Source organism: Oryctolagus cuniculus, chromosome 16 (assembly GCF_051225735.1).
Source record: "Oryctolagus cuniculus isolate XC-2025 breed Fujian yellow rabbit chromosome 16, ASM5122573v1, whole genome shotgun sequence".
In the NCBI taxonomy this organism is placed as follows: Eukaryota; Metazoa; Chordata; class Mammalia; order Lagomorpha; family Leporidae; genus Oryctolagus; species Oryctolagus cuniculus.
This window is the reverse complement of record NC_142882.1, coordinates 74,508,110-74,533,348: the sequence shown is the minus strand read 5'-3', so window position 1 is coordinate 74,533,348 and position 25,239 is coordinate 74,508,110. Positions and strand designations below refer to the sequence as shown.

The following is a 25,239-nucleotide window of genomic DNA, read 5'->3' as shown; positions in this document are numbered from 1 at the left end:
GGGTTTTTTTTTTGTTTTTGTTTTTGTTTTTTTTTGGAACAGGACTTAGATCGATCACACAGATCTACAGGTAATACAAAATACACTTCTTAGAGTAAATGAAGCAGCTGAGTTGAACTGTTATGTTCTTACATTGTGGCTTTCTTAAAGGATTTTCAAATGACTTTGGTCTACATTGCTGAAAGGTGTAATAGACTTATTTTTATTTATTTTTTATTTTTTGACAGGCAGAGTGGACAGTGAGAGAGAGAGACAGAGAGAAAGGTCTTCCTTTGCCGTTGGTTCACCCTCCAATGGCCACCGCGGCTGGCGCGCGCTGCGGCCGGCGCACAGCGCGGATCCGATGGCAGGAGCCAGGTACTTCTCCTGGTCTCCCATGGGGTGCAGGGCCCAAGCACTTGGGCCATCCTCCACTGCACTCCCTGGCCACAGCAGAGAGCTGGCCTGGAAGAGGGGCAACCGGGACAGAATCCGCCGCCCCAATCAGGACTAGAACCCGGTGTGCGGGCGCCGCAAGGCGGAGGATTAGCTTAGTGAGCCGCGGCACCGGCTGTAGACTTCTTATCTACTTCATTTTGGTGTTCTCTTTAGCCCTCCACCAAAAAAAAGGGGGGGGGGGAGTAACCTTTATTATAAGTAGTAAAATGAATGAGTTTAATTAGAAACTGCCATTTTTATTAATATAGGTAAAAGGGCGAATACCCTGAATTACCCCATAAATCAACCTCAATAAACATGGTTCATGATTTTACAACTACTGCTGTGAAACTTTAAACACCAAGTGTTTAGAATTTATAGTATTTTAGCTGTTTAAAATCAGATCTTATTCTCGGTAATTCTGAAGTTGGTTATTGTGTTTGTTGCAATTTGATACATTTTAGAGAAATGCTAAACTCCCTGAGAGGACAAGCAAGAGGCAAAGTGTGGACTATCCTTGTGTTTCTGGTGCAGTAGAAGCAAGCTGAGTATTCTGTCCTTAGGTCAGAGTAGCCAAAGGTTTCCTTATGAAGGATTTCCTCATTGCTACATTTTCAGCTTTTTGTTTTGTTTGGCTTATTTGTTTTTATTTCTACTACCCAAAGGCAGAAAGTTAGAAATTGCTGTCCAAAATGGCACTCCAAGGTTTCATTTCTGTATTTTACCTGGCAAAACCTTTTTTTAAAATTGTGTGTTTTGTATTCAGCATATAGTAAACATATTGAATGATCTTACCCACAATAACCTCATGCATAAATTTATTAGAGCACAGAGCTAAGTTTTTGTTTTGGTGACAAATGATATATCAGTGTTTACTGTGACAGTTACTCTCTGTGTATTTATTAAATGATTAATAAATTACTAAATTAATAATTTTATAATTGCAATATGCAGTAAGTTCCCTCACCCAGTCAATACTTATTACATGCTCACTGTGTCCCTGGAATGGTCCTGGGATCTGGAGATATAACTGTCAATGAGCTAGATGAATTTCTTCACCTCACAGAGATTGAAGTGTCATCCCTGCTCGTGGGAATCAATGATCCAGTGCAGAAGATGGGCAAGTAAACTTGCAGTTATAGTGTGAGAAGAACAGTTCCGCACAGGAAGGATTCCTAATCTGTTGGGAAGGATTAGAGCTTCCCTGGAAGAGGTAAAGGCAAAAAGAAAGTTCAGACTGGGGAGAGCATATGCGGTAAGCCCAGAGGAAGAACTGTTAGTGTGGAACAGAGCATGAAGCAGCGAGTAAGGAAAGAATGGAGGCTAGAAAAGTAAGCATTGGGCCAATTCAAGAAGGACTGAAGAATCATGTTAAGGATGTAGGGAGATTTTCACCTTCGAGATCAAGTAAGGGAGAAGTTTAAAGAGTTGTAACAGAATCTGTGTGTAGATGGAGGAGGGATCAGGATTGATAGTAGGGACACCTGGTAGAAGCCTACAGTAATCAGGCAAGAAGTGGTGGAGTCCTTACCAAGGTTAGTAGTAGATGGATTGGAGAAATACGGTGAATTGGAGAGTGGGACAGATTTAATGATTAATTGGATGAAGGGGGCAAATTGCAGTTGGAGTAGAAATTTGAGTGGTTTGAAGAAATGAAGTAGTCAGTTATAAATAATTCAAGATGACTATATGAAGAAATAAAAAAAAAGTAGGAGACAAATCTGGGTCAAGGTAGGGCCTCTGTTGATTTTTTTTTTTTTTTTTTTTTAATTTTCCACATGGGATTGATTTAAGAGTGTGTAAATGCTGGTGACAGGAATCCCATGCCTGTAAAGAAGTTGGAAGATACAGAGAGAAGGGGTGGAGCCAAAAGATGTCTAAGAGTGGGAGGCAGTGGGATCTAGATCACAGGTTCCACTTCACCTAGTAGGGTGCATATCTCTTCCATGTTAGTCCAAGGGAAAGGGGAAGAAATGGGGTATGGAGATTGTTAGAGGTTCAGCCACCAGAGGCTGAGGCATAGGGAGGTTACGGGGAGAAGAGAGGAAGGGGAGAGCTGTTGTGGGAAACCTCAGAGTTTGACTGCAGGACAACACTGCTCTACCAGGAGAGTGGGGCAAGCAATGAAGACTGTTGACAATAGAGTGATTCACTTGTTGGCCGTTGGGGTTAGTTTGGATAGAGATGATAACAAAGACAGAACGATACTGGTAAATAAAAATGAGTGCCGAATGACACTGTGGAGTTGAGGGATGTGGAGGAATTGAGATTTCTACGAGATTAGATGTTGGTCATAAAGTGGCTCATTTGGAGTTGTGACCATGAAAGGAGTAGGTCAGGTCTTGGGAAGTGTAGACCACTGGAGATCAGAAAGACAAGTTGACTGGAAGAGCTTGTGTTGAATTCAGCCAGGACCAGAACAGACGCTCTGAGTCTCTTGTGTAATTCTGTATGGTAGTGTTCACAGTGTTGTCTGTGTATATAACTTTAATGGTTCTTCGCAGATTACTTAAGAATTTACTTTTGTTAAGAACAGTTATATTAAAAATCCATGATAAGAGTAGGGATTTAGCCTAGCATTTAAGACACCTACATCCCATATCAGAGTACCTGGGTTTGAGTCCCTGCATGGATTCGTGACTCCAGCTTCCTGCTGGTGCAGTCTCTTGGGAGGCAGTGGTGATGGCTCAAGTGATTGAATTCCTGCCACCTACATAGGAGACCTGGAATCAGTTTCCAGATCCCAGCTTTGGGGCTTTAGCCCTGGCCGCTGCCAGCATTTGGGGAGTGAACCAGTGAATTGGAGCCGTGTCTGTTTCTCTGCCTGTCTCCCCCTCCCCCCATGTCCCCTAAACAGGATAACATGATAGTACTTATTTGATAACCCCCAATTTCATGTGGCATAGTTAGGTCTCTGAGCAGGCAAAATGCAGGATATAATATCCATGAGCTTGACATGCAATTCCATCTCCCAGCTGTGAACTCAGTTCATATATATTGGTCTCTTTCATGACAAAATTTTTGTAAAATGCAGACTCAAAAAAATTAGAATATTATTAAACTGTCAGAAATCATTTAAAAAATAAATTTCTGCTTTTTACTGACCTATCTTAATAGATAACTTTTAAAATGTGTTTGTGGTTTAAAAAGTTATTTTCATTTATTTGAAAGAGAAAGATCTTCCACCTGCTGGTTTATTTCCCAAATGCCCACAATAGCCAGGGCTGGGTCAGGCTTAACCCAGGAGCCTGGAACTTAGTCTGGGTTTCCTACATGGTGGCAGTGGACCCAAGTATTTGAGCTATTACCACTACCCCAGGGGGCACATATTATCAGGAAGCTGGGTCAGACATGGAGGGGTCAGGACCTGAACAAAGCATTTCTATCTGGGATGCTGGCATCCCAAGTGGCCTCTTAACCACCATGCCAAACATGTTCCCCTGAATTGTTATTTTTACCATTAATTAAATAATACCAATTTTGAACCCAAAATTTTTAGGAGAGTTATGAAAATAAATATCTTACGTACATCTGCAATTTGTTTTAGCTGAAATTTACATTTTACCTTGATTTGTTATTCAGAACAAATATTTTAATTTTTAAAATGAGTTTTTAATTACCGTTAATCGAGTTTTCTCATGGTTTTTAAAAACTTATTTGCATAAGCTAAAAGTGATAAAAAAAGCTAAAGACTGATTTTTTATGGTTGCAAATAGAGCAGTGTACTTCCTCTTTTCAGTGGGTGGGAAGTCTTATTAAAATTAGAAAATTTCTTTTCAGAAGTAAAATAAGTAAATTTCAAGTATAATTAGCTATTATTTGGATTTCTAAACTTTTATAAATAACTCATCTTTTCATAAAGCAATCAGATATAGTTGCTGATATGTACTGATATGGGTACTGCTTTAGACTCCCCATAACCTAAAGTCAGATCATCACACAGGTTATGTAAAAGAATGGAGTGGCTATGATGGAGAGTATACCTTTGCTATGTACTGTCTTTATTCTTTCCAGGTATTTAGACAGAATGTTTACGTGAAATACTTTCTCATATAATGTAACTTGCAAATGACAACTGTAACATGTGTGTATTACTTCATCATTTCCATGGGCCAGCAGTCTGGGCGTGGCTTAGGCGGTCCTCGGCTCAAAGTGTGACAAGGCTGAAATCAGCCCTGGAGCTCAGAGTCATCTTTCGGGTTCACATGGTTGTTGGCAGAATTTAGGACTGAGGTAGCCATTTTCTTACCACCCTCAGTTCCTAGAGTCTGCTCATGGTTGCCACGTGGTTTTCTCATAGACCTTCGCGACTTGGCAGCTTTTACTGACTAAAATAAGCAGGCGGTCTCTAGCCTGCAGCTTCTCTGCACCCAGAACCCCTAGGAGTCATCTGACTGGGCAACCCTGCATTGCATGTCTCCCTCTGATTCACTCGGAGGCAACTGAGTGATGACCTTAGTCACTTCTGCTCTTAGAGGGTACTGTAAGAAGTGGAATAGAATTAAAAGATAAGTTTAATTTGGTTCAAAGATTATGAAATCCACACATAAAAATATCTTGTTTAGAAATGAATCTCAGGGGCCGGCGCCGTGGCTCACTTGGTTAATCCTCCGCCGGCAGTGCTGGCATCCCATATGGGTGCCGGGTTCTAGTCCTGGTTGCTCCTCTTCCAGTCCAGCTCTCTGCGATGGCCCGGGAAGGCAGTGGAGGATGGCCCAAGTGCTTGGGCCCCTGCACCTGTGTGGGAGACCAGGAGGAAGCACCTGGCTTTGGATCAGCGTAGCTCCAGCTGTAGAGGCCATTTTGGGGGGTGAACCAACGGAAGGAAGACCTTTCTGTCTCTCTCTCACTGTCTAACTCTATCTGTCCAAAAAAAAAAAAAAAAAAAGAATCTCAGATTCCTCCTGCCCAGGGAGTTATGCAAGGATGTGGTTGCCAGGAAGCAGGAGCCATGGAGCCCTTCTCGCAGTTATGTCTGCAATAAGAATTCTTAAAACTTATCTATTTACTGTTGATCTAGTTACTTACAAATATATAATTATAGTATTGTATATAATTATATAAATGTATGATTACTCTAAGTTACATATGTAAAGTTTTGCAAAAATAATAAAGGAAGTTGGTAATATTGGACAGTCATGTTGCCTAATTCATAATTGAGTTTATTTTGAAAATCCAGGTGGTTAAAGTAACAGATGGTTAAATAATGACAGTTTTGCTGATAAAGCGTTCTAGAATGTTTTGAGTTGTAATTAATAGAGTTGTTAAGTTTTTCATCTTTGTTTGTTTGCCACCAGGTTTCATCCTAGTTACATTACACTACCTTTAGGATTTATAGTAGTGTAAATAATGCTGCAAGAATAGGATGGCTTTGTAGTAAGAAAAGAATGAGAATATGAAGTTTTCTGATACAGCGAGGGGAGAAATACCCTTCACATGATTCCCACTGTATTTTTTTTTAAAGATTTATTTATTTATTTGAAAGGCAGAGAGAGAAAGTGAGAGAGATCTTTCATCTGTTGGTTCAGTTGCCAAATGGCCACAGCTGCTGGGGTTTGGCCAGACGGAAGCCACCAGAAGCCCGGAGCTTCGTCTGGGTCTCCCATGTGGATGCTGGGGTCCAAGTGCATGGGCCATCTTCCGTTCCTACCTCTGGTGCATTAGCAAGGAGCTGGATTCAAGTGGAGAAGCTGGAACTGGAAATGGCGCCCATACGGCATGCTAGCACTGCAGGCAGAGGCTTAACTTTCTGTGCCACAGTACCAGCCCCATCCCACTGTGTTTTAAGGTTAACAGTTATCTTCAACTTTCCAAACACTTTGGTCTCTGATCTCATTTTTTTTTGTATATACGTCCCTGCACAGAGGAAGGAGAGAGGAGTGATAGAGAAGCTTCTACTTGGATCCTGAGCAGTGGGATACCTTGGGATTTGGAGCCTGTATTCTAGTGAGAGAAGAGATAAGACTGAAAAATAAATTAATGAATATGGGAATTTATGTTTAGTGCTAAAAGAAATAAAACCACAGGTGGTGACTGATAATGAGGATGTGTGGATTTTAGGTTGACATCGGGGAGGCTTCTGTGCAGCAGTGACTCAGCTTTGCCTCTGAGCCTCTGCGCCCACTCCACCAGCTTATGTCTGCTGTGCAGAGGAGCTGGTGTACTTAGAAACATGGAAAAATGTTTTATTGGTGGCATGTTTCGTATTTGAACTAAGAAAATTGTGGCTAACAAATTAAATCCATATTTTTTTAATTATTTGAGAGATAGAGCCCCCAACCATTGATTGTCTCTACAAATGCCTTCAGTGACAAGGTCAGGGCTGGGGCTGAAGCCAGGAGCTTAATCTACATCTCCGACATGGGTGGCAGAAACCCTGCTACCTTCCAGGGTCTACACTGCTGGGAAACTGGGATCAGAAACTGGAGCTGGGAATCAATCCCAGGCACTCTGATAATGGGACACAGCACTTACCTGGCTTCTTAGTCACTAAGCCAAACACCGCCTCTGCATATTCTAAATATACTGTTGAAATAATTCCTTTTAAAAGTAATTTACTTTCCAAGTTTACTTCACAATAACAGATATGTTCTGTTTTTAGGAGTGGTGGAGAGCAGCAGACACAATTGGAGTGGATTGGATAAGCAAACTGATATTCAGAATTTAAATGAAGAAAGAATCTTGGCTTTACAGCTTTGTGGGTGGATAAAGAAGGGAACAGATGTGGATGTGGGGCCGTTTTTGAACTCACTTGTACAAGAAGGGGAGTGGGAGAGAGCTGCTGCTGTGGCATTATTCAACCTGGATATTCGGCGAGCAATCCAGATCCTGAACGAAGGGGCGTCCTCAGGAAAAGGTATCCGGTTGTCTTCTAAGATGCTGTCAGTGTGTGGAATTCTGTTAAGAAGGCTATTAATTTGCAAATATCTGATTAATATTTTAATGTAAATATTGGTTGAAAGAGCACAATTTTATGTCTAACAGTAAATATTAGCCCATTCTTTTCAGTTATGTCTTCATTTAGGTATTTAAAAGCAAAGATGTGCATTATATGTCTTCCACCTGCTGGTTCACTCCCCAAATGACCACAATGGGTGGAGCTGGGCCTATCTGAAGCCAGGAGCCAGGAGCTTCTTCCAGGTCTCCCATGTAGGTGCAAGGACCCAAGGACTTGGGCTATCATCTTCTACTCTTTCCTAGGCCACAGTAGAGAGCTGGATGGGAAGTGGAACAGCTGGGACTCGAACTAGTGCCCATATGAGATGCCAGCGCTACAGGCTGGGGCTTTACCTGCTATGCCACAGTGCCAGCCCCTCTTATACATTTTTTAATAAAACTGGTTGCCTGAAGATTAGGACACTTCAATTTGCAAGCATTTTTGGCACACATTTAAGTTTATTTGAATTTATACTTTGTGTTTTGGGTGGTTACTGGTTGACCTTTAGGAAGCTCTGATACTTTTATTTCAACAAATATGGATTCTAATAAAAAGCATAGTTTGAGTTATAAAAGTGCTACTACTACTTGAGTCTGTAATTAAAACATAATTTCTGTTTAATATTTGTTAAAAAGAAGTGTGATAAGCTTTTTGACTCTGGTGTTTTGCCAGATTCCTCAGAGAAACAAATCTTAATCCAAAACTTCAAGTTTTCTTCCCATTAATACACCTGGCAAATTATTTCTGAATATTCAGAATACTGACTTATTTTCTGATTCATTTTGAAACCATTATAGTTACATTGAACCATAGGGAAATACATGAAATGAAGTGTAGTATGTTGGCCGGCGCGTGGCTCAATAGGCTAATCCTCTGCCTTGCAGCGCTGGCACACTGGGTTCTAGTCGCGGTCGGGGCGCCGGATTCTGTCCCGGTTGCCCCTCTTCCAGGCCAGCTCTCTGCTGTGGCCCGGGAGTGCAGTGGAGGATGACCCAAGTCCTCGGGCCCTGCACCCCATGGGAGACCAGGAGAAGCACCTGGGTCCTGCCATCGGATCAGCGGGATGTGCCGGCCGCAGCGCGCCGGCCACGGCGGCCATTGGAGGGTGAACCAACGGCAAAAGGAAGACCTTTCTCTCTGTCTCTGTCTCTCACTGACCACTCTGCCCTGTCAAAAAAAAAAAAAAAAAAAAAAAAAAGAAAGAAATGAAGTATGTTTACATCCAGTGTAAAAGTCAAAATAGTGTTTCACCTAGATTGACATCTTGTCCTTTACTTTTACACTAACAAAGTTCTTCCCCATTTGAGAGTATAATAGAAAATAGGTGCTAATGAAAGAAGAATATATATTTAAGTTCTACAATCCCATTCTAACCTTTTTAGAAAATTTAATTTACTTACTAGAGAGGCAGAGTTACAGAGAGGGAGAGGTACAGAGCAAGGTCTGCCATCCTCTGGTTCATTCACCAAGTGGCTGCAAGGCCAGAGCTGGTCTGGTCCTAAGCCAGGAGCTTCTTCTGGGTCCCCTGTGTGAGCAAAGGGACCCAGGAACTTGGGCCATCTTCAAGTGTTTTCCCAGGCCATTAGTAGAGAGCTGGATATATAATTCATTTTGTCCTAGAGAAATGAAAAGTATAATACCATTGCAGGAATGCTGAAATACTGGCTTTTTGTACTTCGCAATTGACATTTATAAATAAGTATGTGCATTATAGATTTAGGAATGATAAATTAATTTTGAAATTTACAGTGCTGAGGTAGAGTAATAGTTGTATCAGTGCTTTGAAATAGCATAAATGAGCTTGTTGATGAAGTCAGCGGTGATTCAGGTAGGGCGGTCTCACTCTTCTTCATGTAGGTATGAGGGAATAACATGCTGTATAGAAACCCGCCTGGAGTGAGACACAGAATTTAAAATTTATACTTAACCTGTATAGGATTTGCAAATACAAAATTTTTTTGCTTATGATTCTTAACAGATTTTCCGAATCAAAACCCTTATTCTAGTGGGCTTACTTTTCTGGGGTTAGAAGTCACCCTCTGATTTTTGTTTGCTTGTGATTTAACAAATGAGGAAATAGAAGATACTGAGCTTTTGATCACTTAGATTAACCCAGGTGTTTTCAACATGCAGGAGACCTGAATCTCAATGTGGTAGCAATGGCTTTATCAGGCTATACGGATGAAAAGAACTCCCTTTGGAGAGAAATGTGCAGCACTCTACGATTACAGCTAAACAACCCATATCTATGTGTCATGTTTGCATTTTTGACAAGTGAAACAGGATCTTATGATGGAGTTTTGGTAAGCTAATTTCTGGTTCAGAAGATACTTGTTAAAATATAAATAAATAATAAATGATTTATTACAGTTGGAGTTTTTATCAACTTTTCAAATGTCTGTTGCACAAAGTACTTTATATATTAATACATATGAGTATATATTGTTTATTTACTTATTTATTTGAGAGGCAGACAGAGCCCCCATCATTCCCAAATGCCTGTTACAACATCTGAAGCTGGGCTGGGCTGAAACCATGAGCTGAGAATTCAGTCCAGGTCTCCCATGTGTTGCCTTCCAGGGTGCCTGTTCAGGATGCTGGCATCAGGAGCTGGAGCCAGGTATTGAACCCAAGTACTCTAATAGTGGACACGAGTATTGTAAACAATGCCTAACTACCAAGTTAAACACCTGCCCCAAGTATATATTATTTTTTTTAAAAGATTTATTTATTTATTTTATTATCTGAAAGTCAGAGTTACATAGAGAAGGAGAGACAGAGAGTGATAGATCTTCCATCCGCTAGTTCACTCCCCAATTGGCCGCAAGGATCAGAGCTGTGCCGATTGAAGCCAGGACGCCGGGTTCTAGTCCCGGTTGCTCCTCTTCCAGTCCAGCTCTCTGCTGTGGCCCGGGAAGGCAGTGGAGGATGGCCCAAGTGCTTGGGCCCTGCACCCGCATGGGAGACCAGGAAGAAGAAGCACCTGGCTCCTGGCTTCAGATCGGCTCAGTGCTGGCTGTAGTGGCCATTTGGGGAGTGAACCAATGGAAGGAAGACCTTTCTCTCTCTCTCACTGTCTATAACTTTACCTGTCAAATAAATTAAAAAAAAAATTTACAATGTTTATTTTTTATTTTTCTTTACTCTTCCTTGTTAAGCAGAAAACTGTCTAAGATGTTGCAACTTAGACATAAAATGATACTTTCAAGAGGTGAAAGAGAATGATGAAGACTAGAAGGAGTGATTTAACTTTTGAATAGACAGAATTATATTGTTTAAATACTGAATTTCTACAGTTTGAGTGAAATGACCTATAATAAATACCCTTCTTTTCTTATACTTAAATTTGCATTCTTAAGAAAGGGATAGCTGAATAGGAAGTTCATATTTTCAAGCTGTTTCAAGTACCATGTTTAGTTATACTTTATGTGTGAATAATTTCAATTGATGTTGCTCTTTTAAACGAAGTATTTTGCATGTGCATTTGAGAGACGGAGAGAGACAACTAACTAGAGAGAGCTCCCATCCACTGATGCACTCCTCAGATACCTGTGACGGTCAGGGATACCAAAGCCAGAAGCTAGGAGCTTGGTCCAGGTCTCCCATGTGGGTGGCAGGACCTCAGCTTTTGAGCCATTACCACTGCCTTCCGAGGGTTTCCATGAGCAAGAAGCTGGAATCAGGAGCTGGAGATGGGGGTCAAAGTCAGGTGTTTTCCTAAGGGATGTGGGTGTCTCAACTGGTGCCTTAACCGTCAGGCAGGCCAAGTATCTGTCCCAGTGTTCTTTTTGAAAACATGTTAAGTGTCAGCAGAGTAGTAAAAAGTACTGACTTGAAAGGGAAATCAGAAGATAAAGCCCCAGGTATTTGCTGTGCCAGTTAGTTTAAGCATTCAGTTAACCTTTGGGGGTTTTAGTTTTCTCACCTGTAAAGTAAAACAGGTAGTATTGATAACCTTTTCCAGGTTAGAATTGTAACACATATAATTGAGTCTAAGCATTAAATCTAGTTTATAGCAAATATGTTCTCTCTTTAGGGCAGAACTGTGTTTTAGAATTGAGGAAACAGTAAGGTGAAAAGTATTTCAAGACTGGCTTCCTTGGAAATTGGATCTTCCACTTTCAAATTAATTTTTAGTAATCACAAAATTAATTTTACTTTTCTGTACTTACAGTAATCATTTTTAAAAATATTTTGCAGTATGTTATAAAGCTTCTAAAAATTTTGCCACAAACTACCTACTTTAAAACATGTCATTTTGGGGGTTGATGCTACAGTGCACCGGGTTAAGCTGTGGCCTGCAGTGCCTGCATTCCATATGGATGCTGGTTTGAGTCCCCACTGCACCACTTCAATCAAGCTCTCTGCTGATATGCTTGAGAAAGCAGCAGAAGATGGCCCAAGTCCCTGGGTCCCTGCATCTACTTGGGAGACCCAGAAGAAGCTCCTGGCATCATCTTGGCACAGCCCTAGCCATTGAGGCCATTTGGGGAGCGAACCAGTGGTTGGAAGATCCCGCTCTCTGTCTCTGCTTCTCTCTCTAACTCTACCTTTCAAATAAATAAAGCTTGAAAATTTATAAAATTTATTTATAAATACTTATATATATGCCTTGTCACTTTGTATTTAGAAACATGTCCTTAAGCCCTTTGAAATTCTATACTGGTGCAGGCAGTTCACAGATTTCCTAGAATTGTTGATTGACGTAACTGCCAAAGCAAGATTTCCTTAGTTTCCCCAAAATCAGCTTCTGTGATAGGAAGATTCCATGATATCTTAAATTTGATACACTGTATATTTTTGTTTATATTTTATTTTGAAATTCTATAACATTGAACTGAATACTTTTTCAGCTGAACTTGGTCGGAGTTTAAGAGGTCAGTGTTCACATTGCCAGGACAGCAACCTTACCACTGAACTCCCCGAGAGTGGCAGCAGGAAAGGCGTCTTAGTCAGTGGCCCTGCCAGAATGCATATAACACCTTTTTAATACATTTGAAAATAAACTTTGGTTTATAAAATATTTGGTCTGTGAAAGTTTAGAACTTACAGCACGTGCAATTTAACTACTTTCTCTTTCTAGTATGAAAACAAGGTTGCAGTTCGTGACAGAGTGGCATTTGCTTGTAAATTCCTTAATGACACTCAGGTAAGAACTAATTTAATTCTGCATTTTAAGTGATTAATATTTACTGTCACATCATTATTTTAAGAAATGAATCTTCAGCATTGTGGTATAATGGATTAAGCTGCTGCCTGCAATGCCAGTGTCCCATATGGGCACCAGCTGGTGTCCCAGCCTCTCCCGATCCGGCTCCCTGCTAATGGCAGGGAAAAGCAGCAGAACATGGCCCAAGTGTATGGGATCCTGCCACCTACGTGAGAGACCTGACAGAAGGTCCTGGCTCCTGGCTCCTGGCTCCTGGCTTCTGGCTTCTGCCTGGCCCAGCCCTGAGCATTGTGGCTATCTGAGGAGTGAACCAGCAGATGGAAGATCTGTTTGTGTCTTCTCTCTGTAACTCTGACTTTCAAATAAATAATTAGAAAAAAAACAGTCTTTGTAATTATGTATGTGTGAGATTTAATGTAAAAATGTTTCTAACAAGGGCATTTATTAAATCAAGACATTGTGAACATGTCTTGCATAACTAAATTTACTTACTTATAGCGCTGATTTAGTAGTTCATTTTTGCTTTGGGGAGTAAAATTAACACATAAAGATGTTATATTCCCCTCTAAGTAATGCTTTAGAAAGATCCCTTCACTTTCAAAATAGTGAGTTGTTACTGACTGCCCATGCTTTGTACCTAGTGAAAGACAGAAGCATGTAAAAAATTAGTAGCATGGGCTCGGCGTCGTGGCACAGTGGGTTAAGCCACTTGTGACGCAGATATCCCAAAACTCAGTGCTCGTTCCAGTGCTGGCTGTCCTGCTTCTGATATAGCTTCCTGCTAATGTGCCTGGGAAGAGAGTGGTTGATGGCCCAAGTACTTGGGGTGGAATTCTGGACTCCAGGCTTTGACTATGCCCAGCCCTGGCCATTGCGACCATTTGAAAGGCATATGAAAGATTTCTCCCTCCAATAAGCCCTGCAAATTAAATAAGTAAATTTTTAAAAATAGTAAAAATGATCTGCCAAGTACTATAATAATGATAAAGTTCTGGGGCAATATAGAGGGATCTTGTCTAGTGTTTAGGGTAGAATAGTCAGCGAAGACCTAGAGGAAATGGCTTCAAAATTTTTTAAATTTATTTATCTGATAGAGAAAGAAACAGAACCTCCATCTGCACATTCATTGTTCAAATGCCCACATTGGTCAGGTCTGGGTTGGTGATAAAGCCAGGAGCTAGAAATTCAGTCCATGTTTGCCACCTGAGTGGCAGGGACCTAATTACTTCAGCTGTTACCAGCATGCAGTCTGAATTGGCAGGAGGCTGGATCAGGAGCCGAAATATCGAATCAGTGCACTTCGATATGGGCCACAGCAAAGCCAAATGCACACCCTGAAATGGTTATTCTTGATGATCTGAAATTCCAACTCAGATCCTATGATTCTTTATTTACTACTGTGACATATAACAAGAATTTTGCAGAATAATGAGGACAATTCTGTTTAAAATTATACACCATCTATAGTTCTTTATAGAATAATTATCAAAATATACCAAATGTCTTTAAATATTTTAAATGATATGGATACAGCATTAAAATAGATAGACTTCTTGGAGAGGATATGTCTAGATTTTAGTTGGGACTTTTGTTTTAAAATGTTCTTCAACAGTAATGAAATTTTTCTAAATGTAGTGTATGTTTTTGAGGTGCAAAATAGCCATATAGTGAAACATTGCTTTAGAAAAATCACTTTGGATTTTCCAGTTAAATAGATACATTGACAAGTTGACCAATGAAATGAAAGAGGCTGGAAACTTGGAAGGAATATTGCTTACAGGCCTAACTAAAGATGGAGTGGATTTAATGGAGAGTTACGTCGACAGAACTGGAGATGTCCAGACAGCAAGCTACTGCATGTTACAGGTTGGTGCATTTTGGAAGCAGCTTAAGGACACTGTGTATTTTCGTCCTCAGTTGGAGGTGAGGTGCCGTTTTGCTTGCTTAGGATCTTTAGTAGGCATTTAGCCTAAATGTGATCAGCTGATTTACTGAACACTTGAGCCTTATGTTGCTGTCCCCAAGTCTCCTCATTTCCATTATGGGAAGTACCAGTCTTGACTGCATCTGAGTTTGCAAAGAGCTCAGATGGAAAGGCGAGAACAACTGTGTGGTTTTCCAGTTGATGCCAGAGCTGTACCTCTACAACAGAGATCCACTTTGCATGATCTCAGCTGCAGGCTTCCTGGAAGTACGGAGAGCAAGTTACACCGCAGCTCTCTTAACTGCCACTTCCCCTTTTTATTAACAGAGGGGGTGATTTGGGCAGTTTGTTTTTCTGTTTTAACTGTCCAGGTTTACAAAACAGACTCCTGACCATAGTTGCCTTCTGCGTTACTTTGTGTTGGAAATACAGTAAAACTTGGGAGTGGGAATATGTCCCTGAGACTTCCTGTGGCCTTACAGCTATTTTTCCTTTTCCTGGTGGTGGTGCCTTCTTTCCCCCTCCATCCTTGTATAACCTGCGATGGCGTGCTATGCACTGGGTGGGTCAGCACAGTTAAACACCCCTCCCCACTCATGTGACATGCACTCAGGCCTGCAAACCACAAAAAGTCACCTTGCAGGTGTCAAGCCATTGCCTGTGGAAGAAAAGGATCCTTCTGTAGCATTTTTTTTTTTTTTTACTGAAATGAGATTATGTCTTAAATTCAACTCTACATATTTGGCTACAGAGTATAATGGCTTTTTAAAATTTATGAAATATATTTAAAATAATTTAGACAGTGTGTAATCAGATCTTTGTAAAACTCCAGTCTGATATTCACTGCCCTTTAACTTGAGTGTTTCTCTTCCGTTTACATTGATGTGGTCAAGATGAAGTCTGCCTTGCTACTTGTTCCTGTTTCTGTCCTTTTTCCTTTTGTCCTTTTTCAGGCTTATTTTGGGTTAGTTGAATATTTCTGTATTTCACTTTATTTCCTCTGTTGGCTTCTTAGCAATACTTCCTTTCATTATCTTTTTTTAAGTGGTTTCTCTAGGTCAACATACCCATCTTGTGCTTCACATTTCACACCTGACGAATCACACTTCACTGATGCTGAGTTTTGCTTTGTTTCATGTGCCATGCTTTGTAAAAATGTTACAACACTGCAGCTCCTTCTACTCACTGTCCTATTGCTGTGTAATTTATTTCTAGATATATTATAAACTCTTACTTAGAGTGTAAGTGGTTTTCCTTTGAATAGTCATTTGTCATTCATGTAAATCGTGAGAGGAAAAAACAACGTGAACTTTTATTTTTATTCACTTACTTGTCCTTCCTTCCTATAGATCAAAAGCTTCATTTGGTATAATTTTCCTTCAGTATTTTTTGTAGTACAGGTTACAGATCCTCTTGACTTTTTCATTTTAGCTGCAAAATGGCTGTTTCACTGTTGTGTCTTTGGGTTTTTAGCAGAGTGTCTCTGATGTGCCCAGCTCTGGTTCTTTTCATCCTGTTGGTAGTTCACTGATCTTGGATCTGTCACTCATGTTTTTCACCAGGTTTGAAACGTCTTCAGACATTATTTATTTTAACACGTTTTTCTGCCCCAATCTTGATTTATTTTTCTTTCTGGACTCTTACTACACATATACTAAGCCATCTGATACTGTCCATAGCTGCCTGAGACTGTTCATTTTCCTGCCATCTTTTTTTGTTTGCCTCTGTTCTTCAGATTGGATAATTTCTGTTGATTAGTTTGTTGATTCTTCTGTAATCTCCTATGTGCTATAAACTTTCCAGGAAATTCTTAATTTCAGTGATTGTGCTTTTTGATTATAGAATCTCAACTTTATTAAAATTTGCATTTCTCAGCTCACTTTCCCTGTCTGCTCACTAATTAAAATACTGTTTTCCATTGTCTTTGAACGTTATTTCAAATAGCTACAGTGAATTCATTGTCTGCTAACTCTAACATCTGGGATATTTTAGGTTTAGTTTTGGTTCACCACCTTTTTGTTTAACTTTGAGCCACATTTACCTATTTCTTTATATGTCTAGTGATTTTTTCCCTTGAATATGGGCATTCAACACTGTGTGTGTGTGTGTGTGTGTGTGTGTGTGTACAGTTCAGTATTGAGAACTGGCTTCTTTAAACTTTTTCAGAGGATGTTTATTATTACTTTTGGACCTTTAGTTATTTGCTGATCACTTTTGGTTTTAATCTTGTTATGATTCTGTTAGAAATCCAAGGTATTTCCCAAAGCCTTCTGACTTAGTCATATTCAATCTCTGAATTATTTCCTCTGCCAATCAGAGCAGATCTAGAGAAGATTTATGAAATATGAATTGACTAAATTCTTTCTTAGTTTATTCTTACTGACTTAGAAGGGGAAAGAGTGGACTGTGAGGTTATCTTATTTTTCTGTGATATTTCTTTTTAAACCACAGAATCTGTGCTAGTGTATTACTCAAATTTGCCTGGTTAGCATACTTAGGACTAGTAGATCTTTTTATTTTAAGAAATAAAATTGTCCACATAAGGGTTTTTCCTATGGTCTATCAGCTACATTTAACTGTGATAATTGAAATTTCCACCTAATTAATAGGTGAGAGACATGCTTCTTTTTTGATTGTATGTCTAGAGCTAGATTATGTGTATTAGCTAGTACAGGTTCCTTTTTCCTGTAAGTAAGTTGTTTGCCAAGTCCTCAGACACTTTGCTCTCTGACTGGTCCTGGGCTGAGAAATCTGGGCTGTAGATTGATGGTCCAGGAGTCACTGGGAGTGAGACATCTCTACTTTCTCCATCATTCAGAGTTACGGAAGAGACCCTGTTCAGGGCTGAAAGCCTTCTGTCTGCAAGTTCTTAATGAGAAGAGCTCTAAAGTGAACTTAAATAACGCAAATTGCTGTTTTTCCATGTGGCCTATAGGCAAAAGAACTAGGAAAAATTTTGTTTAGAATTTTCCTCTTTTCTTAATATTTTTAAGCCAGGAAATGTCTGTTTTAATTGAAGGCAAGAATAAATGTGCATATAAAAGCAGCATCTCAGTCTGCAGTGCCTTGTTAGATACCAAGGATTAGGCTCAGAATTAGTTTTAAAATATGATTGAGCAATTTTGTTGCGCGTTTGGGTTAGGTAGTATACAGGGTTTGTGAACCCAGAGGTTCTCACTGTTGGGGCAAAGGACATTCGCATTATTACTTACTGAATTCCACCAGGAAGGTGAATTGTTTGCTCTTGCCTCCTTGAACTAACAGAAACAGAATTGCACTTCCTAAGCCAAAAGTATGATATATGTAGTACTATTTGTGTCAGTAGTAGAAGTGAACTTACGGTAAATTAATGACTTTCCATCAGTTATTTTATCAGTATCATCATTGAAAGTCAACTTTTGTCAAAAAAAAAAAAAAAAAAAAGAGGCCTATTTTCTTCTGTGTTACTCATACTCAGATGTTACCACAATTCTCTCCCTTAGCCAGGAAATTGGAAACAATTGAAGTAATTATGTTTTGCTTTTAGGGTTCACCGTTAGATGTTCTTAAAGATGAAAGGGTTCAGTACTGGATTGAGAATTACAGAAATTTATTAGATGCATGGAGATTTTGGCACAAACGAGCTGAATTTGATATTCACAGGAGTAAGTTGGATCCCAGTTCCAAGCCTTTAGCACAGGTGAGTGTGTTGTTTTGAAGAGAATAAAACTATAACATGTTAGAGTTCAGTTTAATTATTAGCTCATTTTTTTGCCTATATTGACATCCCATTGATATCTTTTTTTTAAAGATTTATTTATTTATTTGAAAGGCACAGTTACAAAAGGAGAGAGAGAGGGGAGATCTTCCATCCACTGGTTGACTCTCCAAATGGCTGCAATGGCTGGGGCTGAGCCAGGCTGAAGCCAGGAGCCCAGAGCTTCTTCCAGATCTGCAACATGGGTACCAGGGCCCACGCACTTGGGCCATCTTTTGCTGCTTCCCAGGCACATTAGCAGGGAGCTGAGTCAGAAATGGAGCAGCCAGGACTCAATCTGGTGCCTGTATGGAATGTTGGTGCTATAGGCCATGGTTTAACCTGCTGTGCCACAGCCTCTACCCCATAACCCTTCCGTTGGTGTCTTTATCTGTCCTAGACTGCACTTTCTCCTCAGTCTTCCTGCTCTTTCGTTCTGCCACTTCTAATCATCATCTTGGTGGCTGCAGTAGAACAAACCACAGCCAGCCCGGAGAATCTTAGAGAAACCTGAATCATCCTAGTGTCACCCGAAGTTAATATATTCCAAGCCCTTTCAGAATCTACATATGATCTTATAAATCCCATCTGTGTATTTAATTCTTTTGCACTGTTTACGTGCAATAAGGCAGGAATTGAGGGGTCAAACAATTAACAGTATATATGGACTTTTTTTCATGTTAGTATTAATTTAAAAAATGTGAAGTCACATAAAGCATATGACATAACAGAATTTTAGTTTACATTACATATTAGGTTATCCTCAATGTGGGCACTGGATGGTGCTGTTTGCTTAGTTTATGAAATTGAGAAGTCAGTGTGCTTATGTTAAAACAACCAGAATTCTGAATTAAGAGACTAATAGTTTACTGTAAAAGCAGAATGAACGGCTTCTGTTGCTGTTACTCTAGGTTTTTGGCTATTTAGCATTATAGGATCGGTAACTCCTTTTTGTCTTAGGAACATAGCATTTTCTTTAGAAGAAAATTTTGCCCAGATTACATCACTGAGCTTTGGTTTTGGTTTAGAAATCATAGTGGGATATTTTGTAATGGCCCAATGTGAATTCTAAAGTCCTTCTTATCTCTAAAGTATTGCAGCCTAAAGTTCCCTAGTTTTTCCAATGATATCATTGATATTGGGAAGATTACAACTAAACAAAGCTAACAGAAAGGAGGTTCCCACATAAGGTAACTGCTAAATGGAGTTTTTAAATGAGAGCTTGTCAGACTTAGCAAATAAATCACTTATAATGAGCAGGTATATCATTAAACAATATAATACACAGTTTTAAAGACGACATACAAAGAATTTCTTAGAATCAACATTTATTTATTGCAATATGATTTTCACTACATTTACTCCTCCTTTCATTTGTTCTGCAGGTGTTTGTGAGTTGCAACTTCTGTGGCAAGTCAATCTCCTACAGCTGCTCCACCGTGCCTCATCAGGGCAGAGGCTTCAGTCAGTACGGTGTGAGTGGCTCACCAACAAAATCCAAAGTCACGAGTTGCCCCGGCTGTCGAAAACCCCTTCCTCGATGTGCACTTTGCCTCATTAATATGGGAACACCAGTTTCTAGCTGTCCTGGTATGCCATCATTCTGCATATACTTTGTTCCTGCACAATTGAGTTAATGTTGCAGATAAAATGTATAGTAGGTTAAGTTTGTATTTCTAAGATAAGGCAGTCTGCTGACTTGAGGGCTTTTGTGAGCTTTCTAATTTGTAAACTATAAAAGTAAAGGCTGTAGCCATGATACTGCAGGTGATCTCACAAATGCTAATGCATTTAAAGTTTGTAAGAAAAGCTGAAGGTGCTTGCTGGCATTGTCTGGTTTCTAGTGAAAATGTGGAGTTGGTGGCCTTGGCCTCTGAGCTGGATTGATGTGTACTTCCAGTTGAGGCAAGGAAGCTGGGCTTGAACCATGGACCATTAGAGGGGTGGCAGTTGGATTGACCATTACTGCTAGATTTGTATTGTGGCTACTAAAGAGGTGAGTTTGAACCCAAAATGACAAGAAAAGAAGTGGCATTAATTCTGGGTGTCAGCCCTGCTGCCAGGAGATGCTCATGAACAAGTTGTGCTCCAAAATCGTGCGCAGAAAGGAAGATCTCCGTATATAGCAGCCTGTAATCAGTGAAGTTAAAGATTTATTAGAAGGTCAATTTGAAAAATGAAGTAAATGTATAGTGACTTTTCATATTATTTATGTTGTAGCCCCAGAATTCCATTTTTTTAATCTTGAATGAAATGTTAGCATTACACCATTTTCTTATGACTATTTCCACTATTAGAATTCTTCCAAGTTTGATATTTAAAAGTCTGTTTACCCTGTTCTGTTACCTTACAACTTTGCATGCCCAAGGAGCTTTTCATAGTCTCAACACATTTTGACATTTCCTCTTATTTCGTCTTCAGAACCTGTGGGTGCATAGAGGAAGTCATTAACCTGGAAGCCAGGTCCCTTGAATTCTAGGTTCTGCTACGTTTCTCAGTTACCCAGTAAATAGATACACATATTTGAACGGTTATATATACTGCTTATTTTTTTACTATTTTAAGTAAACATTTGGAAAATATTTTGAGAATAGCAGATAATAAAACATAATGTATCAGAAGACTAGGGGTGTTCCAGCTATTTATGTAACTTGAAAATGATACTATGGCAAAAATTTTAATTAGAAACTTCTCAGGTATTTGGCATGCCAGTATAATGAATAAAGATCTTGATAGAGTGTCAGAGTGTCAGTTATAATTCTAACTCTGTGACACTGAGAGTTACTTCAGTCCTCTTTAGTATAAGCTGTTGAACTGGCATTGTTTCTGGTTCCCGCTTTTTATATTCTGTTCTACAATTTGTTCATCTGTAAAAGACTTAATAGTATCATTTTTCAGTCTAGATGCTTTTTTTTAACATGAAGGTAATGTAAACATGTAATGTTTTTAAATGTGCATTTTAGTTTTTGATTTAAATGTTAGGCATTATTTTGTATACCAACCTCTTTTTCATATGACCCCGATCCTAATAAATAAAAAACAATTTGGTATGGGGAGCGGGCATGTATTTGGCCTCTTGTTTAAGCCGGTTCCCAACTCCGCTCCCAACTCTGGCTTCCTGCTGATGCTCCCTCTAGGAGGAAGCAGGTCATGGCTCTACTGTTTGGGTCCCTGCTCCCTGTTTGGATTGAGTTCCTAACTTGTGGCTTTGTGCTGTTGCAGTCCTAGCACCAGCCATTGTGGGTGTGAGGCAGAGTGGACCTGCTGGTGGGAGCGCACACTCGTGCCTTCTCCCACTCTGTCCCTGTCTCCAGCCATTCTCTGCTGCTTTTTCGGGCACTTCAGCAGGGAGCTGGATTATTAGCAGAGCAGCCAGGGCTCCAGCTGGTACTCAGACATGGATGCAGCGTTGTGAGCAGCGGCCCAACCCTCTGCGCCAGAATGCTGACAACTCTCTAAAGTCTTTGATTCAGATTGTTTTTAGTGGATTTTGATCATTTATATTTTTCCATTTTTAATTGGCTATTAACAATGTAGGAGGGGCCAGTGCTGGGGCATAGTAGGTTAAGCTTTTGCCTGTGGTTTTGGCATCCTATATGAGTGCTGGTTTGTGTTCCAGCTACTCTTCTTCTGATCCAGCTCTCTGCTAATGGCCTGGGAAAGCAGTAGAAGATGGCCCAAGTGCTTGGGCCCCTGAACCCGCACAGGAGACCAGAAACAGCTCCTACCTCAGACTGGCCCAGCTCCAGCCATTGTGGCCACTGGGGGAGTGAACCAGCAGATGGAAGACCTCTCTGTGTCTCCCTCTCTGTCTGTAACTCTACCTCTCAAATAAATAAATAAAATCTTTACAAAAAAAAATTGTAAGAGATGGCCCAACATTGCGGCGTATGCATTAAGCTACCACCTGCAATGCTGGCTACCCATATGGGTGCTGGTTTGTGTCCTGGCTACCCCAGTTCCCATCCAGCTCGCTTAATAATGGCCTGGGAAAAGCAGCAGAAGATGGACTGGGAGATCTGAAGGAACCTGCTGGCTCCTGACTTTGGCCTGGCCCAGTTCCTGGCTGTGGCAGCCATCTGGGGAGTGAACCAGCAGATGGGAGGTCTTTCTCTGTCTCCGTCTCTGTCTCTGTCTCTCTCTCTCTAACTCTGACTTCAAATAAATAAATAAACCTTGGCCGGCGCCGTGGCTCACTAGGCTAATCCTCTGCCTTGCGGGGCCGGCACACCAGGTTCTAGTCCCGGTCGGGGCGCCGGATTCTGTCCCGGTTGCCCCTCTTCCAGGCCAGCTCTCTGCTGTGGCCAGGGAAGTACAGTGGAGGATGGCCCAAATGCTTGGGCCCTGCACCCCATGGGAGACCAGGATAAGTACCTGGCTCCTGCCATCGGATCAGCGCGGTGCACCGGCCACAGCATGCTGGCCGTGGCGGCCATTGGAGGGTGAACCAACAGCAAAGGAAGACCTTTCTCTCTGTCTCTCTCACTGTCCACTCTGCCTGTCAAAATAAATAAATAAATAAATAAATAAATAAATAAAAATAAATAAACCTTTTTTTAAAAAAATGTAGAACGGTCATTCAGTATTCCTTCAATCTAGATCTTAGCATCAAAATGAATATCTCAATATGCATGATTTATATTTTGAACATGATTTTAGAAATAACTTTTTTTTTTTTTGACAGGCAGAGTTAGAGTGAGAGAGACAGAGAGAAAGGTCTTCTTTCCATTGGTTCACCCCACAAATGGCCGCCACAGCCAGTGCACCGTGCCAATCAGGAGCCAGGAACCAGGTGCTTCCTCCTGGTCTCCCATGCGGGTGCAGGGCCCAAGGACCTGGGCCATCCTCTACTGCCTTCCCGGGCCACAGCAGAGAGCTGGACTAGAAGAGGAGCAACCAGGACAGAATCTGGTGCCCCAACCGGGACTAGAACCCAGGGTGCTGGTGCGCAGGCGGAGGATTAGCCAAGTGAGCCATGGCGCTGGCCAAGAAATAGCTTTTAGGGGGGCCAGCATTGTGACATAGTGGGTAAAGCTGCTGTGTGCAGTGCCAGCATTCCATGTGGGCAGTGGTTCGAGTCCCAGCTGCTCCACTTCCAAAAAAGCTCTCTGCTATGGCTGGGGAAAGCAGTAGAAGGTGGCCCAAGTCCTTGGGCCCCTGTACCTGCATGGGAGACTTGGAATAAGCTGTTGGCTTTTGGCTTCAGATCAGGCCAGCTGTGGCCATTGCAGTCATTTGGGGAATGAACCAATAGATGGAAGACCTCTCTTTGTCTCTCTGTCTCTGCTTCTCTGTAATTCTGCCTTTCAAATAAATAAGTGAATCTTTAAAAAAAGAAGAAATAGCTTTTAGGAAACTTAACATAGTTAATAAAGGTGACTTTGTTTTCCCATAGGAGGATCCAAATCAGATGAAAAAGTGGACTTGAGCAAGGACAAAAAATTAGCTCAGTTTAACAACTGGTTTACGTGGTGTCACAACTGCAGGCACGGTGGCCATGCTGGACACATGCTTAGTTGGTTCAGGTAATCCATGCGTTTCTTCTTCCATCGGCTTGGAGTTACAGGAGATAATGTGCATAATCTATAAGATAGTTTAGGCTTATCTATTATAAATCCAAAGGATGAGTTTATTTTTTTGCTGTTACTTAACAATATTTATGTATATATATCTCCTGTGTAAGCATAAACCATAAAATTAATACTTAGATAAGAAGTAGTTTAAATATTTTATATGAGTTAAATGTTTGAGTCTTAGCATTATTTACCTTTTTTATTTGGGAAGAGTATATGTTTATAGTTTTTTATAACTGACTAAATTCCTATAATCTATTGTATAATTGAATTACAAATGAAGTGATAGAGTATATTTCAAACCACTACACCAGTTCTGTTCCAGCCAAACTAGTTTTGAGGTCGGTTAGCGCCTCATGCAGTGAGGGCTGCACTTAACTTTCTCTTCAGACAATGCCAGTGACCCTGTGCTCCTCATTGCTGTAATACTCATGCCCCAGTTTGTCTCACTGGCTTCCATTTAACCTCTGGGTACATCCCCATCACATTTATAATGTGAGTGAGGTAGCTTGCTATATATGTAGAAAGTAAAGCTATTGAATTTTCAATAACTTTCTCTCCCAAATCTGACTTGGCAGTTCTAATTTGATGCTTTTAATGCATTTTTTTCTTCTAGGTTTTAATTCCTGTATTTTTCCTAATACCATTTTGAAAAGTTGCATTACAGATAGGCCTATGATATAGAAAAACAAATATAAGAATGTTTAATTTGGATTTTTGACTGTTATTTGACCTAATTTTTTAGGGACCACGCAGAGTGTCCTGTGTCTGCCTGCACGTGTAAGTGTATGCAGTTGGATACCACAGGGAATCTGGTACCGGCAGAGACTGTTCAGCCATAAAAAGTTACCACCTAAAGAGAACCTTCAAGCATGGAGCTTTCTAATAGATGTCCTTCACAGCTCAAACACATACCTCAGAGCAAGTCACTCGTGACTTTCCTGTAATGGGAAAATAAATCGTTCTATCAGATCAGCAATTTGATGTTTGAGTGATTTTGATGTTCTTCACAGAGACAACTGCTGCTGACGTGAACATCCGAGTGTGGGCATGAGTTCTCTTCAGTGGCTGAAAAAGTTCACATTGGAAGCACTTTTTAGGATGTTGAAATTATGAACACTGTACAAGCTGAGTTTCTGAAATAATAAAGAATAGACCTTGAACCTGTATCTTCAAAGCAAAAATTGGGTATCTTTCAAAAAACTCTATGCACTTCTAAGACAAAAAGAACAGTCCAGTGTTCAGAAGGTAGTTTATGCTAATCCATGCTTAGATTCCATTCAGGTAACTTAAAATTGTAGATTTTCACTTTTAGAATTGGAGCGATCCAACCTGACTTTGATTTTAAGATAAGAAATCTTTCCGCACTGACTGCTGTTGTCTTCCAGGAAGCCAGAATTAAGAATGTATCCTACAGCCTTTTCTCTTCAAAAGAACAGGCTCTTTGCAGAGGAACCTGTTACACGTTCTTGGTTTTGACCT

At 40.4% G+C, this 25,239-nt stretch overlaps 1 protein-coding gene across 3 annotated transcripts in view; it reads left to right on the top strand.

Moving 5' to 3' along the window:
* Positions 1-24,941, top strand: part of MIOS (meiosis regulator for oocyte development) — a 35,166-nt gene extending 10,225 nt beyond the window's left edge. For all 3 annotated transcript variants that reach the window (XM_051853317.3, XM_051853318.3, XM_008261698.5), the window contains 8 exons: positions 7,019-7,273; positions 9,488-9,657; positions 12,438-12,503; positions 14,232-14,390; positions 17,975-18,127; positions 19,570-19,774; positions 23,580-23,709; positions 24,503-24,941. In XM_051853317.3, the coding sequence (XP_051709277.3) occupies positions 7,019-7,273; positions 9,488-9,657; positions 12,438-12,503; positions 14,232-14,390; positions 17,975-18,127; positions 19,570-19,774; positions 23,580-23,709; positions 24,503-24,599 (1,235 nt within the window). In that variant the 3' untranslated portion in view covers positions 24,600-24,941. The remainder of the gene's footprint in view (positions 1-7,018; positions 7,274-9,487; positions 9,658-12,437; positions 12,504-14,231; positions 14,391-17,974; positions 18,128-19,569; positions 19,775-23,579; positions 23,710-24,502) is intronic.
* Positions 24,942-25,239: the final 298 nt, after the last annotated feature.